Below are 17,208 nucleotides of genomic sequence, written 5' to 3'. Positions count from 1 at the left end.
CCACTCAGAAATAGAGCCTCTGCCCCTGGAGTGTACCATGAATGGGTGCATGGGTGCGCATCCCCTGTCTCAGCTGGACACTACAGACACTCATGCCTTCTCTCCCAGGCTCGTCCCACAGAGCATGGACATTCGCCATGAGGACCCTCTGCCCATGTGTGCACCAGCCACACACACACACACACACACACACACACACACAAAGACATGCACCAAAGGTGTGTGGTGCCATTCACCCCAAGTCATGTGTGAGGTCCCCTTTTCAGGAGCTGGATTCCTCACAGATAATACACAACTGCAGGGCCAACCCTTCGTCGGTCCTGACGGTGCTGCCTTGTGGGGCGTGATTCTGCTGGCACAGAGTTGTTAGCCTCACAGGAGACTGCAAAGTCCCCACAGAGGAGCCAGCTTGGTCACATGTCTTTGCTGGGGAGCAGCCAGACCCACTTGTGACAGCCACCATCTGTGAGGGTCCAGCCCAGGTGAGTCAGCACCAATGACTCGCGGCTGTCTCCTGGGACACATGGCCTTGGCTGCCTGTCACTGACTCTCTATGATGAAAGGATCAAATCAGAGGCCTCCCCTGCCTGGGCCTCTGGTAGCAGCTGCCAAGCTGGAGGCCTAACTCTGGTCTCATGCTCCTGCCTTTCCACGTATTAACTAACTACAGGCCCACACTCTGCCCTGAGAGTGAGCACCAGACAGCATGGAGGGGAGCTGGGGGGAGGCTGCCAGCCTGAGGACCCTGTGTCCCCCGCCCCTGAGGGCCAGGTGCCCCCAGGCCATGCTCTGCCCTCCTGTGCTATGAGCTTCTGGCCAAGATTGTGCAGAAACCCTCTGCTGGAGCCCCCAGTCTCCACTCCTCCTTCATATTGTTCATGTCTAGAGTACAGAGCACATGGGTGTCTTCATGGATCCTCTCCTAACAAGGCCCCAGGGACCACTGCTGAGAGATGTGGGTGCTCTGGGCCTGACAATGGCACTTTCCTCTCACTCCAAAGCAGAGCAACCCCTGGCCTCAGCCCTGTGCCTGCTGCCCTCCAACACTGCTGTGTTCCCTGAGGCAAGAGGTGTCTCCCGCCTGCAGGCACCTTGCCGGAGCTACCTCCCCACATCAAAGGATCCAGAGCCATCTGTCCTGCTCTCCCCTCACTGCCATCCCCCTGTCCCCAGCAGACCTTGCCAGTCAGGGAGGGTTTGCCCCTCCAGGAGGTCACCAGGGACAGGTGGGACAGGGGACAGCAGGTGGGGCACCAGCAGGAGCAGTCTCATCCTCAAAAAGCCAGGAGGTACCCCTGACCCCTCTGCACAGGTCTAAGGGGCTGGATTTAAGGGGTCTCCATGGCTGGGCATATGGGTTCAAGGAGAAATCCTTCACCTTCTGATGTCCCAGATCATGTAGAACAGGCCCCAAGAGGTGGCAGAATCCTCTTTAAATCTCAGTTTCACCAAAGGCAACAACCAGCTGAGAGATGGGCAGCCTGGCCATCATTCCCAAAGGGAGTGCACAGGCTAGAGGCCAGGAGGCCAGAGATCAGAGGTCAGAGGCCATAGCCCTAAGGCTATAATCTGACATCAGACACAGTATTCCCACATTCAGGCTGATGCCTGCCAGGAGGAGGCCAGAACCCCTCCTTTGCCTGCCATGGGTCTCGGCACAGATTGGCACCAGGGCAGACTTGGAGGGCAACAGGGTGGCAGGGCCGAATGCAAGGACTCACCTGGCACCAGCCGAGGGGTGAGCTCCGTGGGGTCCTGCAGGCTGATGAAGAGCAGGAGGCCTGCTGCTCCAAATAGCAGGATGGATGAAAACAGGCAGGCCAGCTGCATGGTTCCAGCACGCAGCGTCGTCTGAGCCGTGCTCCGGGGTCACCTCCTGGGTGTGGGAAGCGAGTCTGTCCCTCATTGTCTACACCAGGTGTCCATCAGGCCACGGTCTATAGGGCAGAGGGAGAGAGATGGTCCATCACCGAGGCACAGAGTCTCCCGGGCAGGCGGAGGACCCAGTTACTGCATGTGACCAGGTGTAATCCCTGGAGCCCTCAGCCCTTTGGAACTCACTCAGGTCTGTCCCTCCCACCTTTTCAAGCTCAAGGAGGCTGAGGGAAGTCCAGCCACACCTGTGGCCAGGACACCAGCTTTCCTTCAGGGTCTCCTGTATCTGCAGCCCCAGCCTCTGCCTGAGGAAGCCCAGAGCCAGGGACAGTGGCCACCATCCTGCACTGACCAGACTCTGAGATTCTAAACCAGTGGTTCTCAACCTTCCTAATGCCATGACCCTTTAATACAGTTCCTCATGTTGGGGTGACCCCCAACCATAACTAAAGCATAGTGATTAATCACAAAAACAATATGTAATTATATATGTGTTTTCCAATGGTCTTAGGTGACCCCTGTGAAAGGGTCGTTCGACCCCCAAAGGGGTCGCGACCCACAGGTTGAGAACCACTGCTCTAAACAAACATGCATGCACCCCAGGTGGGGGTCTAGGTATGGGCAGAAATCCGTGTTCTTGTCCCTTACGGCTGGCCCAGCAGACAGAGAAGTCCTCGGATCTTCCTCTGCCCTGGCCCGACCCTATGAGATGCTTGGGACGAGGGTGTCCACAGAGTAGGAGGCTTTGAGATGGAGCCTCCCAGGCCCAGAGGATGTCAGGGAAAGACTGACTCCCCTGCCCAGCCATTCCCCGACACCAGCAGAGCTGTCCCTGCCTGACAGATGGATGGATGGGCTGGTGGGATTATGGATAGCCACACTAGCAGAAACTGAAGCTCTGGTCAGATCATGGTTGTCCCCGATCTTGAGTTCCTCATGCTGGGGCTAGGGCAGTGTAGCCAGACCTGAGTCTGATCCCAGGCTCAGAGGCTGGCACCAACAGTCCTCATCTTTCTACAGATGGGCCACGGCAGACCAAGAGCTTGCAGGCAACCTGCCCCTTACCTTGGTTCCTCCTGGAGGGGAAGGAATCCAAAATACCCCAGTATCAACCTGTGACCCCAGCTGAGCCAGGCTGTAGGTCAAAATTGGGGCAACCCAAAGGCCATTTGCCTGAAGAAAGGATGTCAGCTCCTACAGTGGGGAGGCATGGGTGCTGAGGACGAATCCTCACAGGAGGCTACGCCAGGTGGGCTGGGGCCTCCCACCCCTTTAAAAAAGTTACTCTGTCCCTTGATTTTCTCCAGTTCTTACCAGCCCGGGTCCAGGGACACCACACTCTCTATTTTATTTTATTTTTTTAAGATTTTATTCATTTAGTTTTAGAAAGAGGGGAAGGGAGGGGGAAAGAAAAGGACAGAAACATCGATGTGTGAGAGAAACATTGATCAGTTGCTCCCACACACCCCCAACCAGGAACCCGGCCTGAAACTCAGGCATGTGTCCCGAACAGGAATCAAACCAGTGACACTTTGATTTATAGTATGACACCCAACACACTGAGCCACACCAGTCAGGGCACACCCCACCCTCTTTCCACCCAAGGAGCCCTGGCTTCACCCATCCTGGAACAGGGCAGTGCCCGAGGGAGGCTGAGGCAAGTGGACCACAGGTGGGTGACTGGTTGGGCCCCAGACCAGATGTGCTGCTCATCACAAGGATGCGTCTCTGCTTGGAGTCTCAAGTGCAGAAAACCAGTTCCTGACCTGGCACCCAGGCACTGGGGCAGGAAGGCCAGCTATTGTACTTCTGAGTCCAGCCTGTGAGGCACGAGGCAGGAAGTGATCTTAAGAGAAGCCCCCCTCCCCTGCCCAGCCCAAAATCCCAAGGACTCCATGGTTCCAGGAAAGCTCTGCACTGAAGAGCACTAAATTGCAGGTTTGGGTTTCTCCCCTCTGCAGTCTCTGTAATTATTTTTTCACTCAGTTAACTTTAATTAACCTGCCCCAGGCCTCTACGCATGAGGAACACGCCTGAACGCCAGGCTCTCTGGGCTGTGCCAAGCAGGTGGTTCCCACGACCTCCCAGCTTTTATGTTTGGGGGGCAGTGCTGAGCCAGGCTCAGCTTTGTTCTGGAGCTCGCTCTGGGGTTTCAGGCTGGCCCCAACCTCACTGCAATGGCTCCCACCTCTGAGAAAAACTGCTGCTTCCTGCCGTCACCGGGTGTGCAGTGGGTGAAAATGGGCAGCCACATGTCCCCGTCCCCAGTGGCTCAGACCCTGAAGCCCTTCATGTGGGGCCATGGCCTCCCCTTCCATGGCTGCCCTAGATGGGACTTTCCTGGGGGCCAGTGCAGGCCCCAGGCTGTGCTGAAGGACAAGGTCACCCTCAGTGCTGCCCACAGCAAGCTCAATGCTGTGCGGTCTCCCAGGAGCTGCATGCAGGGCCTGCCAGGGCCAGCCCCAGATTCCAAGGGAAGTGTAAGCCGCTGATGGGAGAGGTGGAGCTATTCCCTCCCACCCTCACTCTGCACCCCCCACCCCACCCCACCCCCCACCAGCAGTTGGTTTAACCCCTTGGGATTCCCAGAGTTGAAGGAGGGGAATGACATTACATACACTGATGCAGTGGGGACAGGACACATGCACTGACATGTATATACACACACATATGCCTGGGTGCACACTGGCAAGCACCTGCACACTACACCACTGCCGGTCCCCAGCAAGACCCCAGCTATAAGGGAACTGCCACGGAACCCCAGTCACGCTGGCCATGGTGTTGGCTCACAGTCCGCAGCTACACAGGCCTCCTGAGTCTGACACGCAGTCAAGAGCCAATCTAACCTAGGATGACCTCTGACATCAGGACATTTCATAAGGAAGGAGAGAGGGAAAGAGAGAGAAAAGGGGAAAAAGGATGGCAAGTTTTACGGCTAAAAGAGCCTGGTTAAACAGCTGATAAAGCATCTCCCAGCCTCAGTCCAAACCCTGTTTGATGAAAAAAGGCAGATGCTCATGTGATCATTACTCTCATGTAGCAGCTGGCACTGCAGAAATGACTACAGAAGAGCTGGTCAATCCCCTCTTCTCCTCAGTCTGTCACATTATCACCATTCAACTTCCCCTGTCTGGCAGTCATAACCCGCCTTCGCGCATTTCTGAACTTGCCCAAACCAACCCACCACATAGGCTCTGGCAGCCTATGTGCCTGGGTGCAAGGATGAGGACCATGTTCAGCCCTCAAACCTGGGGCAGAAGAGGACGCCGCCTCAGGACCTGCACCTTCACTGTGGCAAGAGCATCAACCATTCAAGTTCCCTTTTCAGAGGCCTTTTCCTTTGTTGGTCCCCGAGAGAATACAAGCACCTTCTGTGTGCCCGGGAAGTGGGAGCTAGAGCCATGCGTGGCTTCCCCTGCCCAGCCCCGAAGCATCGGACCCTCCTGTCAGTGTTTGCTCTCACTGGAGGCCACCTACCCAGCTAACTCCCTGCTCTGTGCAAACAGGAATCAAAAGGTTAGCATGCCTCCCCTTCTGGTTAACTGGTTCACAGCCTGGCTGGGTCTCAATGCCCCAGGAGGGGGCCAACAGCATAGCATCTGTAAGAATCTCCTTTCTTTAAAGGAGAGGAGGGGGGTAGATGGGAGGTCACCAACACACCAGCAGACACTCCAGAGAGTGCACAACCGATCAACTGTTTCCATGAGGGTCTTTGTCTTCAAAGTCACAAGTTATTTTCAAGGCAATAGGGAGATGCTGGTCCAACGGCTGTTTGTCTCCTCCTGGGAGTTGAGCTGCAGCCTGGGTTGTGGACACTGGGAACGGTCACAGGCACGGCCAGGCCACCCAGGTCCCCATAAACACATTCACAGGCCCCTGCTCCCACCTGTAACCGTTGCACCGTCCTCGCACACTGCAGCACCCTCGATTCCAGTGACAAAGGGAACAGCCTTCTCTGCCTCCCTGCCTCCCTTCCAAGACCGACAGACAAGAAAACACAAATAACTGAGGTGGAGTGGGGAGGGACACGGCAAGAAAAACAAACAGCCCACTGAGTTTCTAGAAGATCCTGCCCTCGTCGCAATTCCTAGCCCTCCCAGTGGCTTCTCCCCCTGAGAGCTGAATGGCGTCACCAATTTTTACTGTAAGAAAAAAAAAATCCAATTAATCTTGTAAACACCTCCTGGGACACAGGGCAGGGCCAAGGATTCCTCACATTTCCTTATTGATCTGATTTTAAAATTTGTCTCTTCGGAAAATTCACTTCAGGGCACAAGCAAGGACTTGGGAATTCAGCCAAATGACACGCACCTGCAGTGGCGACGGGCCGGCAGGCGGGTGAGCGGACGGCTCCAAGGACGCGCTTGGCTGCGGCTGCTCCGAGGCCTGGACGCTCCCCCCAGTCACCCAGAGGGCCCCCTCTGGCTGTGGGGACCCACCCACAGCCCCGTGGAGGCAGCAGGAGGCTTCCGGGCACATGCTCACAGGGGCACCCACTTGGTGCGTGGACCCCGGGCTGGGAAAGTTCTCTGTCCAGTCAGTCTCCCCTCACACGGGCAGGAGCAAACAATGACGCCCCTCCCTCCCTGGCTGAGGGCTCCAGGAGAAGCCGCTCATTGAGAGAGAGAGGCTGCTATGGCAACTTGAGGAGCATGGAGCCAGGCACTGCCGTCACCTTGAATCCGGCACCGAGCATCAGCCCTGGCGGCAGAGGGGCCAACCTGGGCTCTGTCCCCTCTGGGACAATGCATGGGCTGACCTCCGCTTCCCTCCTCAGCCTCCTGGCCTCAGAAACTCATTTGCTCCTCACTAAGACGGAGCACACAGCCCAGTCCCCTGAGAACACCACCTCCATCTGTTTTGTCAGACAAGTTCTGTGTGTGTGTGTCTCCTGCTTTCCTTCTGAGATGGGGATCTTCTTGATTTCAGATCATTAAAATCCTGCAGCTAATTAAAACCTCACTAATGGCGGCAGTGGCAGCAGCGAACTCTTGGATGAGTCCCTCCAGTTTTTATGCCCAGGCATAAGGTTGCAATGCTCTGCGAAGAAGACGGACGACAGACAGCTGCCACCAGGGTTGGGACTGTAGGGCGGGGCTGCAGGCTTGGAACACCGCCTGCCCCACGCTGACACCCGGGAGCACTGACCTGGGTCCTGAAATGCCCAGGGCCCAGCCCCGGCGTGCCCAGGCCCTCAAGGCTGCACCACACTCTTGGGGCAGAAAATTCTCTGCCATCCACTCCCTGTTCCAAAGCAGGGTTCCCTTTAATCCCCCACGCTCCCTGAGAGGGGAGAGGAGCACTAAGGCAGAGGCTGAGGTGTAAATCAGGCCCAGACAGCCCCAAAGCCTTGTCCCCATGGCTCCACTAGGAACGCCATGGCCCAGCTTCCACAGTTGCTTATATAAGAGACTGAGGGGAAGCCTGCAGACACACAGCTGTGGTGAGAAGGTCCTGAGAGCCTGCCCCAGGTGCCACAGGTTGCAAGGCCCTCGACAGCTGTGAGGGGTAGAACCACACTATAAATAACACCTCTTCTGGGACTTCTTCCATTTTCAGGGCATTTTATGCTGATGCGGCAAGTAGAGAGATCAAGCCACTCTCCAATCCCACTCTGGCAGAGTCTGGAATGGGGATTCAGTGCCCCAAATCTTGTAAGTGTGTGTCCCTCAATTATAGCCCTTCCCCCATAGCGTGAAGAGCATTCAGGGAGCCTTGGGAGCAGTGTCGGGGCCTCCCTCACTTTCGGATTCCCAGTGCTGTTGCACCGCGCCTGGCACAGGATGTCGATCGGTGACCTCTGCTGCATGTTGAACGAGCATGAGTTAATGGATGGAGGTGTTGGGGCCATGTGGAGAGCGGTACTCCATGGACCTGGAAGTTTAAAAAGGTCATTTATATTTTGGGGAGCAGTGGGTTTGTTTTGATCAGGTCTACATTAGAATCAGACCCAAACTGTAGCCCAAACTTCTGAGAGAAGAAGATGCAAGGAAGCTCCCACGGACTGACAGACAGCACACTTCCTGCGAGGGCAGCACTTTCAAACCCTCGTGGGTAGGACAGATGTCAACTCATGGGGCTTGAAGTCTAATTAATATTCTTGTAGAGGTAAATGTCGACCCTCTCTATATACATGTACATTAACACATGTAATATATGTGTGAATATACAAGACATTTAAATGTCATAAAATGGATTATCCCCAAATATGTAGTATTATGTTAGGAAATCCCCAAACAAATTTACAGTCTGAATATGTCAATCAAAAGTCAATGAGAGTAGCACATGCAAGCCACTCAGTGGGACAAATACTGTGTGATTCCATGTAGTCAAATTCAGAGACAGCAAGTAGAACAGTGGTTACCAAAGGCTGGGGGAGGGGAATTATTAATTAATGCGTATAGAGGTTCAGCTGGCGAAGACAAAAAAAGATCTGGAGATAGATGGCGCTGATGGCTGCATGCATAACAAAAATAAGAATTATTTAATGCCTCTGGACTTAAAAATGGTTAAAGTGAAAAATTTTACATATATATATTTACCACAATAAGAAAAACATTAATGAAAGCAAACAGAAGGCTGATACTGAGCAGAAATCACTCTCTACCTGCTAGTTTCACTCATTCCACAGGCGACTGGGTGTAGGCCCAGGAGCTAAGGAGGACCAGAGCAGTAAAGGTCATGACTGGGTGAAACATGACCAGGACACGGGGAGCTGAGTTTGTGGGCCCAGGAAGTCCAATCAAGCAGCACGGTGTCATGGGATGGATACAGGCTAAGAGTGGGGAGCTCAGGCTGCCCCTCCCATCACCTGGGTGACCCTCAAGATTTGATTTTCCTAATCTTAGAATCAGCTGCATCCAAAATATCCATTGTAGATGAGTTCCCAAGTTCCTTATAACCCTGGTGTGAGACAAATATCTTGGAGAACAGAAAGGCACCTTGTCAATTTCATTGGCATGAGGCCACTTGCAGGCAGAGCTGGGGGCCCTCTGATGACAACATCCCCTAGCCACACCCTAGCCACAAATCTGGGTCACTGCTGGGCCCTGTGCACCAGAGCTGCCAAGCTGCCTCCCTTTGAGACAATTCTGTCCTTGTGGAGGGAGCAAAGGCCCCTGACGCAAGTGTCAAACTGGAAATTGCATTCTCAGGTTCTTTCTGATCCACAAAACCATGTACTCCTGAGGCCTGCCTGGCTGAGGGGAGTCCTGTCCCCTACTGAGGTGACCACTGCTCTGTTTGAGCCCATACACGGAGCCCCACTGGGGTGGTGCCTCACTTAGGAAAGAAACCATTTCCAGGCAAAAATCTAACAAGGGCTAATGAGGAGGATCCCACTGTGTTTATAGTTACCTTTGTCATTTAAAAAGCATTAATTTTTAAAGAATTAAAAAGGGCAACATGAGGAATCCCTATGATGATGAAAATGGCCTCTATCCTGACTATATCAATGCCAATATCCTCACTGTGGTACAGTACTATAGTCGTGTAACATGTTACTATGCGGGGGCGCGGGGGGGGAGGGTGGATCAAGGGTACACAGGATTTATCTGTATTATTTCTTACAACTGTATGGGAATCTAAAATTATCTCAAAATAAAATGTTTAATTTTTAAAAAATCAAGAACTTAAAATAAAAGTTACTGGCCTTTCAACTCATGCACAGCAGAAGCAAATTCTAATGTTGTGCACGTAAATAATAAATAACCATTTTCATGGATCAGTGCCATCCGCTGTTGTACAAGAAACATTTTAAAGTTTAGGGACTATGCCTTTAATAGGAAAATTTGATGTGTTAGCAACTACTGGTTGATCTTTGTGCATTCTTCAATTGTGAAGCGCACTTTAAAAATGCAAACAATTATTAATATTGATTTGGACTAAAACAATATTGAATTCCAATATATTTCCAGCACTTTTATGAATTACTTTGTGGATACATGGTGATTATGATAAAAGAGCATTTGCATGCTCTATTTCTTTTCAGTGAGGAACCCTGAAGAAGGCCGATATGATCCAGGAATAATGAACTTCACAGGCACGAGACTTGCTCCAGAGTCCTTGGCTAGGCCTTCAGGGCCACTCTCCTCTCTGGGTTTTGTATGACAGGGCACAGATAATGAACACCTGCTCAAGGCCTGGAAAGGGATTTAGTGACACTATTCTTATGGAAAAAAAGGGAAAAAGATAGATATTTATCATGCTTTGTTAACATTCCAGGCACTACACTAGACACATATAAACATCCCATGTAGCTTTCACACAGTGATCTCTTGAAGTGAAAATCATTATCCTTATTTTTCATAGGTTTGGTTCTCTTTAAGGAGATGCTGAGACACGGCTCAGGGTGCAAGGTGTTTATTAAGGATCCACACCTGTGCAGGGAAAAGGGAGGATGCTGAAGTGGGCAGAAGTTGAGCAGGGACTCAGGTCCGGCTAAGCCTGGACAGGGAGCTCTGGAGCAGGTGTAGCCTGTCGCAGGTCCTTTAGGGGGCAGAAACGGCTGCACCTTCCAGCCTCCCCTGACTCAGTGGCTGGATGTGAGCTGCTCAGGGAAGGGCATGACCTTGGATGAGGCTGTCTGTTGCTGAGGCAGACCCTGAATGAGCTGACAGCTGGGGGCTGGTTGCTGACCACATATCCTGTGGGTGATCAGTGAGTCCTTCCAGAAAGGGGACCTGGGCGGCATATGTCCAAGCTTGTTGCTCTGTTTTACAGATGACGGGATTAAGACCCAGAGACTCTAAACATGGCCAAGGTTACACAGTAACTAAGCCACCCAGATCTGTCTGACTCATTTCTCCCAGACAAAAGCATATACCAGAGTGTCCTGACCTTCGAAAGTCTCCAGAGGAAAATGCAGAAAGTTTGACTGTGTACACAGATGGCCTCACTTCACCTCTTCTAACATGCAAGTGCACACACGCGTTGACTCCTTGGCAATTACCTCATTGCCGGTGGAAGGCAGAGACACGCATTGTTTGGGTTAAAGTTCCCCTGACAGTTCAGCCCGAAGCGGGTGTCCCCCAGCAGAGCCTCCGGACCTGGCCAAGAGCAGCAGACACGGTGCAATGCCGTGCAGCCTCCTCTCACTTTTAGAAAGCACTGAGCTATTCACATTTTCCAGCTGCTCTGACATTCACCGCCATAGCAGGGAAAATTACAGGAAAGGAAAAAAATTGTATATTTACTTCTCAAAATTGAAAGTTGGAGTATAATATGAACAGAAAGGAGTGTATGAGTAAACCCAGAATGTCCTGGCCCCTGAAAGGGTGCAATTGCCTTCAAGCTGCTAACAGCAATCCAAAGACACCAGAGGAGGAGGAGAGAATGGCAAGGAGGCTTGGCTTTCTTCCAGGGAATCCCTCTCCCTATGGCTGGCACAGGATGCCCCAGAGGACTTGCCTTTGTGCACCCTGCTTCCAATAGCGCCTGACACAGAGTAGGTACTTGGGCAATGTGGGGGGAGCAAAGAGAGCTAGTAAGAGAAGAGAGGAAGGTAAGGGATGCATGCACACTAGGGCCAGCTGGGTCCTCTGAACTGAGGTCACGTGGAGTCCAGCAGGTGTGCCCTGCGTGTCTGCACAATGCACATGCACAGCCGTCCTCTTTGGGAGCAGGCTGGCCTCTCTAAGCTCGCTCTAAGACTGACCATCATACACTTGATCCCTAATAGTTCGGCATGATTCTCCCTGTAGTGCTCCTCAAAACAAGTTCATTTCTTCCACTCTGGGGGCTCAAAGACTAAGAATGTGGCAGAACAATCAAGTCTGTTGGCCTTATCCTGGTTGCTCTGTGGATAATTGGGTCGCTTGAAGGCTACCAGGATGGGGCTATGGTGATGGCATGACCTGGAAGTTCTAATGAGTAGTTATGCATGAGACAGCAGCCAGTCTTCTGTGAGTCTCTGCCTCATGTCTCCAGCTGACATCCTGTGCTTCAGGTCTCCTCCGCCACTCTGACCCCAATGCCTTCCCTTCCTTCCACCACAGGGTGCTTAAAAGCCATAAATGTAGGCCCACCCTAATCCACCCTCTCCTGTTCACCCACATCCAACTGTAGACTCCACCTCCTGCATATTTGTCTTGTCTCCCTTCTCCAGCCCCAGTGAGGCTGATTCAGCACCGGGGGCCTGGACAGCTCCCTGCATCCACAGTAGTCTGTCACTCTCTTGTTCAAAACTGTCTGAGGGCCTCCAGTTGCCCAATGGTCCAAGTTTAAAGTCTCAGAGTGTCCCACAAGGCCCAGTCTCTCCGACCTCCCACCTCCAGTCTCATGTCTCACCACACCCTGACAACCCTCAGGCCAGGTGAGGTGCCCTGTGTGTGTCCCCACAGACCCTGGGCTTTCCTCCTACACAGCTAACAGGCTCATGCAGAGAAAAGAGCACTGGGCTTAGAGCACCTGCTTCTCAGCACTAAATTTTCTCACTGGGAGACTCTGGGTATCATCATTTTACATCTCTGAGCTTCAGTGTTTCCAACCAGTAAGTCAGTCCCTGGTAAACTGATACCACAGGACTGTTTGTGGAGATTCTTAGTGTGGTGAAATGCTGTTCCAGCGTGGAGGGGAATAGGCTCAGGACAGGGGGTGGGATGCTGGGTCCCAGTCCTCTCCTGGCAGGGCACGTGCTCCTATATGGTCAGTCTTGCCCGTCTTGCCAAACGGCTCTGCCGACTTCTTTGCTTATCTTGAACAATTGAGAAGGGGTCTGGTTTTTCCATCTCTGAGCCTGCAGCTCTTTCTGCTGTCCTGAGTCCCAGATGTCCTCATCTCTCTCTTCAAGGACACAGAAAAGGTGCTAAAACTTTATGATCCCTGGACATGGCACTCAGTGGCATGTCTGCTGGGCTGGACTGATGGGCCAAGGATGCAGGCAGGATGAAGCTGACTAGGAGCACCTGAAAGCAGCTGGCATCCACCTGGGCCCACTGCTGTGCCCTTGTGCCACTCTGTCATCCAAAGGGTCACTTGAGCCCTGACTTCTTACATGGTTGATGAAAAGAGAACGACAGAGGTGGAAACACACGTTTTTATGATGAGACCCAGAGTGGCCAATTATTGGTCTTCAGGGAACACTTGTTTGAAGCAGCCCATTTCCTATAATAACCATATGACACTTTCATAATGAAAATTGTTTTTAAAATGACATATCTAATGACCAGACTTTTAGTCAGAACTTCCAATTTGGAAACCTGGATTTTAACTTGAAATTTCCTGATTCTTCAATTGGCAAGCAATGGTCATTTTAAAAACCTACCTGAGTGAATCAAAACTCAAGTCCAAGCTCAATTTGGCCTGGAGTCCACCTGCCACTACCCCTGCCACAAATAGCATAGTCTGGCTTGGGGAAAGGCACCTGACCTCTGGATTAAAATGATGCTAACAGTTCAAGGAATTTTGTGCAAAATCATCTGAGGAGAGAAAAGGCCTGTGGGCCAGCAGGTGTGGAGAGAGGCTGCAGAGGCCTTCCCAGGCAGAAGCCGCTCCCTACAGCTCCAGAGCTGTGTGGCCCCCATGCAGACATGTGGGGGTCCAGCACAGGGCACCTGCCTCTGCTTGGAGAACAGTCACTGTGGCGGGACAAGGGAAGAGCGGCACGGGAGCCCCATCCAGCAGTGGAACACACGTGTACACACACACTCTCACATTCATATGCACCTGTTATATGTCCCCCTGCTCTCACAAAAAAACCTTCATATGTTGAAGCCCTAACCCCAGTACTTCAGAATATGACCTTACTTGAAGATGGGGTCATCAAAGAGGTAATTAGTTAAGATGTCATGCTGAAATAGAGTGGTCCCCTAACTTAATACGACCAATGTTCTCATAAAAAGGGGAAATCGGGACACAGACATGTACACAGAAAGACTGCTACGTGAGGATAACAGCAGAGGTCTACCAGCCAAGGGACACAAAGAGGGCCAGCAGACCCCCAGAAGCTAGGGGCGAGGCCTGGGCAGATGCTCCCTCACCAGCCTCTGAAGGAACCAGCCCTGCTCACGCCTCAGTCTCAGACCTCCAGTATCCAGAGCTGTGGGATAATAAATAATGGTTGTTGAAGCCCCCAGCCTGCGATCTTTGTCACAGCAGCCCCAGTACCTAATACAGCCCCTGTGGCAGAAGGCTCAGCCCTGGCCTGCAGGGCAGTGACCTCAGAAGGGGACTGGGGTGTTGCCAGGAGACGAGTGCTCGCCTCGTTCTGTGGCTGCCATCAACTGTGTGCAGACAGGGTCAGCCTGAGCATTTGACATGAACCCTGTGACAACCAGATAGGAGTCTCACAGCACCATGGTGTCACCGGAGACCCAAGCCCTTCCTGGGGCTCTGCTCTTTGGCCCTTGGGGCAGCTCTTGTCCTCATATGGCTCCTTTGGGACTGCATGATGCTTGTAGCTGCAGTCCAGCCTACAGGCATCCTTGTTACATCCAGCAGGGGAGAGGGAGCCCCGTCTGCAACCACGGAACAGAACTCCTGGACCCAGAGCCAAAGGCACCTCCCTGCCCCCATGCCAGGGGTTGGGGGAGTACCGTGCTCTGAGGGGAGCAGCCCTGGGTTACCAGAACCTGTGTCAGTCAGCAGGGAGGGGGTCAGGGCCACTCTGCCGCTCTCAGCAGCCCTCCCAGCTGAACCACATCCTGCCTGCTGCACCAGCCCACTGACTCCCAAGCAAACCTGGGTCTCAGTGAGAGCTTGAGGGGCAGTGAGAGCGAGGGAGACCCCGAGACAACCTTCAGCTCATGTGTAAATGTTTCTGTGACTTTGTGTGTGCACACACATGTGTGAACATGCAGACGTGTCTCTATGACTCTGTCCTGGGGATGAGTGGTGGAGGTCCGTGTATTCTGTGCCTGGGTGAGCACCTGTGTGAGTGGACATGTATGCACCCAAGTGTGGCTGTTTCAGAACTTCTCATTCCTCTGCCCAGTGAAAGGAGTCCAGCCACAGCCCAGAGAATGATCATAAGCAGCCTCACCCCCAGCTTGATGGTGCTCCCCCACAGCCACTGCCCGGGGTCAGGCCTCCTTCCTGGCAGAGGCGAGCAAGGCCTCCCTTTCCACCACGGCCTGGAGGGAAGACAGGGGTTGGATGGGGTGGAGGGGGCTCAGGAGTGGCCACCAGGGGGGCCATCTGCCATCTGTGCCTCCGCTCCACTTTCCGCTCCATCCTCTCTCCGCCTCAGGGTGCATCGCTCTGGCAAACCCCTGGGAATTGGAAGCTAATTTTCCATGATCATTAGTGATGGAAAGACCTCAGGTTCTGCCTTTAATTAAAGTCAAATGTGGGGCTGAGGAGAAGCGTTGTGTGCAGGCGTCCTCTTCTCACTTGCAAAAGCCATATGCAAATAATTAAGCCAGGCATGGAAGCCATAATTAAAAATTTCACAAACCCCCTTGTTAGCTGAGCAGTCTGCATGGAGAAGCGGAACAAGTCCCTCCCCATGCCAATGGCGGCTCTTGCAGATGGTTAATTGGGCCTGGGGGGAGAGGTTGGCTGCACCTTGGTGACTGTGCACCTGGCAATGAGCTGGCAGGGTCCCTGGCCTCCTGGGCCAGCAGTGATGACCTCTCACCCCCATCTAGGAAGCTTCTAGTCAGGGAACAGGGCTCCCAGGGTGAAGTAGGTAAACCCAACATCCACCCATCCAGCTACCCACCCACCCACCTATCCAACCATCCCTCCCTCCCTCCCTTTCTCCCTCCCAGGGTGAGGAGGCACACACCACAATACAGGACCCTGGTCCCAAAGCTCAGGGCCTCCACTAGCCCCAGCCCCAGCCCCATCTGAGCAGAGCTGGGATGAAAGTGGGAAGAAGGGTCTCAGCTAAAGACTAAAGACTACTGCAGCTGGACAACCTTGAAGACCCTCCCCCAGTGTGCAGGAGGGAGATGGGAACCTCAGAGCAAAGCAGGCTCAGGAGACCAGAAACTGTGCGTCCTGAGATCCTTCCGTCTCTTTCAGGCACATAGATGTCCCCAGGCCTGGCAGCCACTGTGCAGAGTGACCCACCTGAACACAAAGGCCCCAGCCAGGATGCCCACCTACACCCTGCAAGCACACTGTCAGCCCCAGCTTTAATCAGCACCTCAAGGAGGGGTGGGATGGTGGGGAAATGTCAGCTCTCACTGTTCCAGACATTCTCTATCCAGGGTCCCTGGCCTGAGCCCTCAGCCTCTGTAAACATGGGGTCACCTCACATCCAGAATCGATCCTGCCAGGCAAGTCCCCGGAGGCACAATCCCACTTGCTCACTGACATTTCCAAATGAATATTCACTCGACCCAATCACTGCCACTTGTTTTTCATCTAGCCTGATCAATGGTGCTCCTCTGAAGGACTCGTGCTCACCAGGGGCATTGATCGACATTCCGGAAGCTGCCTGGTGCATGCAGGGAAGACTGTCCTCCCAGCCACGAGGCTGGGACACTGACCAGCTCACCTTGCCCGCACACCACTGCCCTGGCTGGGCCAGAGTTTCCACACTGCCAGGACTCACTCTGTCAGGGTCATGGACATAAACTGATCGTAACTAAAACAAATCCAGAAAATGGCTCTTCTTTCAAGCACTTGGGGATCTTACACGGTGCAGGAAGTCACAGACCTGCTCAGGTCAACCCTCTAATGTATTGGCCCGGGTCCCTGACTCAGCTCTTTCAGGTGGCGCAGAAAACGTTTCTTTCCACCTCTCCTCTGACAAAGAGAAGGGACACAAGCCCTCCTGGCAAGGTCATCAGACACCCACCCCCAGGCATCCTGCTCTCAGGAGCCAACCCTGGGCCATCGTGCGTCTGGCTGACTCTCCGTCTTGTTTCTCAGCTCAGCTGTCCCCAACATGCGTTGACAGTCAGCCTGCACGTCAGCTCGGCTCCCTTCCTTCTGTTGCCCCTCCAAGCCCAGCTGCCCTGAGCCCCTGGCCTAGCATTTCTTTTCTATCTGTCCACATCTCGCCTGTTACAAACACAGCTGCCCAAGGACCTGCCCTTGCAGCCACTGATGTAGGATGATACACAAAGACGAGGCAAGGCACTTGGGTGGGGAGAGCGGGGACTACCCTGCTGATACAAACCATCTATACATTTTACGTTGGGACCCTGTTTGATTCTTAAAGGCTCATTATAAAATATTTCATGCATTTACCCTCAGCTTAAAGGATAAAACAATGGCCAATATTTGGAGTCTTTCTTTGTACTCCTCCCTCCTGCTCCCCTCTCCCTCCCCTCTAGAGGAAACCACACATGTAGTAAATATTTCATGAGTACCTACTATGTGCCTAGCACTGTTCTAGGCAACGGGGATCCATTGGTGAACAAAATGAAGATCCTGCCCTTA

The 17,208-nt window shown here is 53.0% G+C and overlaps 1 protein-coding gene across 1 annotated transcript in view; it reads right to left on the bottom strand.

The window, feature by feature from the left end:
- Nucleotides 1-17,208, bottom strand: part of CHST8 (carbohydrate sulfotransferase 8) — a 118,366-nt gene that overhangs the window by 63,014 nt on the left and 38,144 nt on the right. Inside the window, exon 2 of the mRNA XM_090259851.1 lies at nucleotides 1,722-1,937. Within this exon, the coding sequence (XP_090115977.1) occupies nucleotides 1,722-1,830 (109 nt within the window). The 5' untranslated portion in view covers nucleotides 1,831-1,937. The remainder of the gene's footprint in view (nucleotides 1-1,721; nucleotides 1,938-17,208) is intronic.

The sequence above is a fragment of the Furipterus horrens genome, unplaced genomic scaffold (genome assembly GCF_987537825.1).
Source record: "Furipterus horrens unplaced genomic scaffold, mFurHor1.1.pri manual_scaffold_13, whole genome shotgun sequence".
In the NCBI taxonomy this organism is placed as follows: domain Eukaryota; kingdom Metazoa; phylum Chordata; class Mammalia; order Chiroptera; family Furipteridae; genus Furipterus; species Furipterus horrens.
This window is presented reverse-complemented; position numbering and strand designations above follow the sequence as displayed.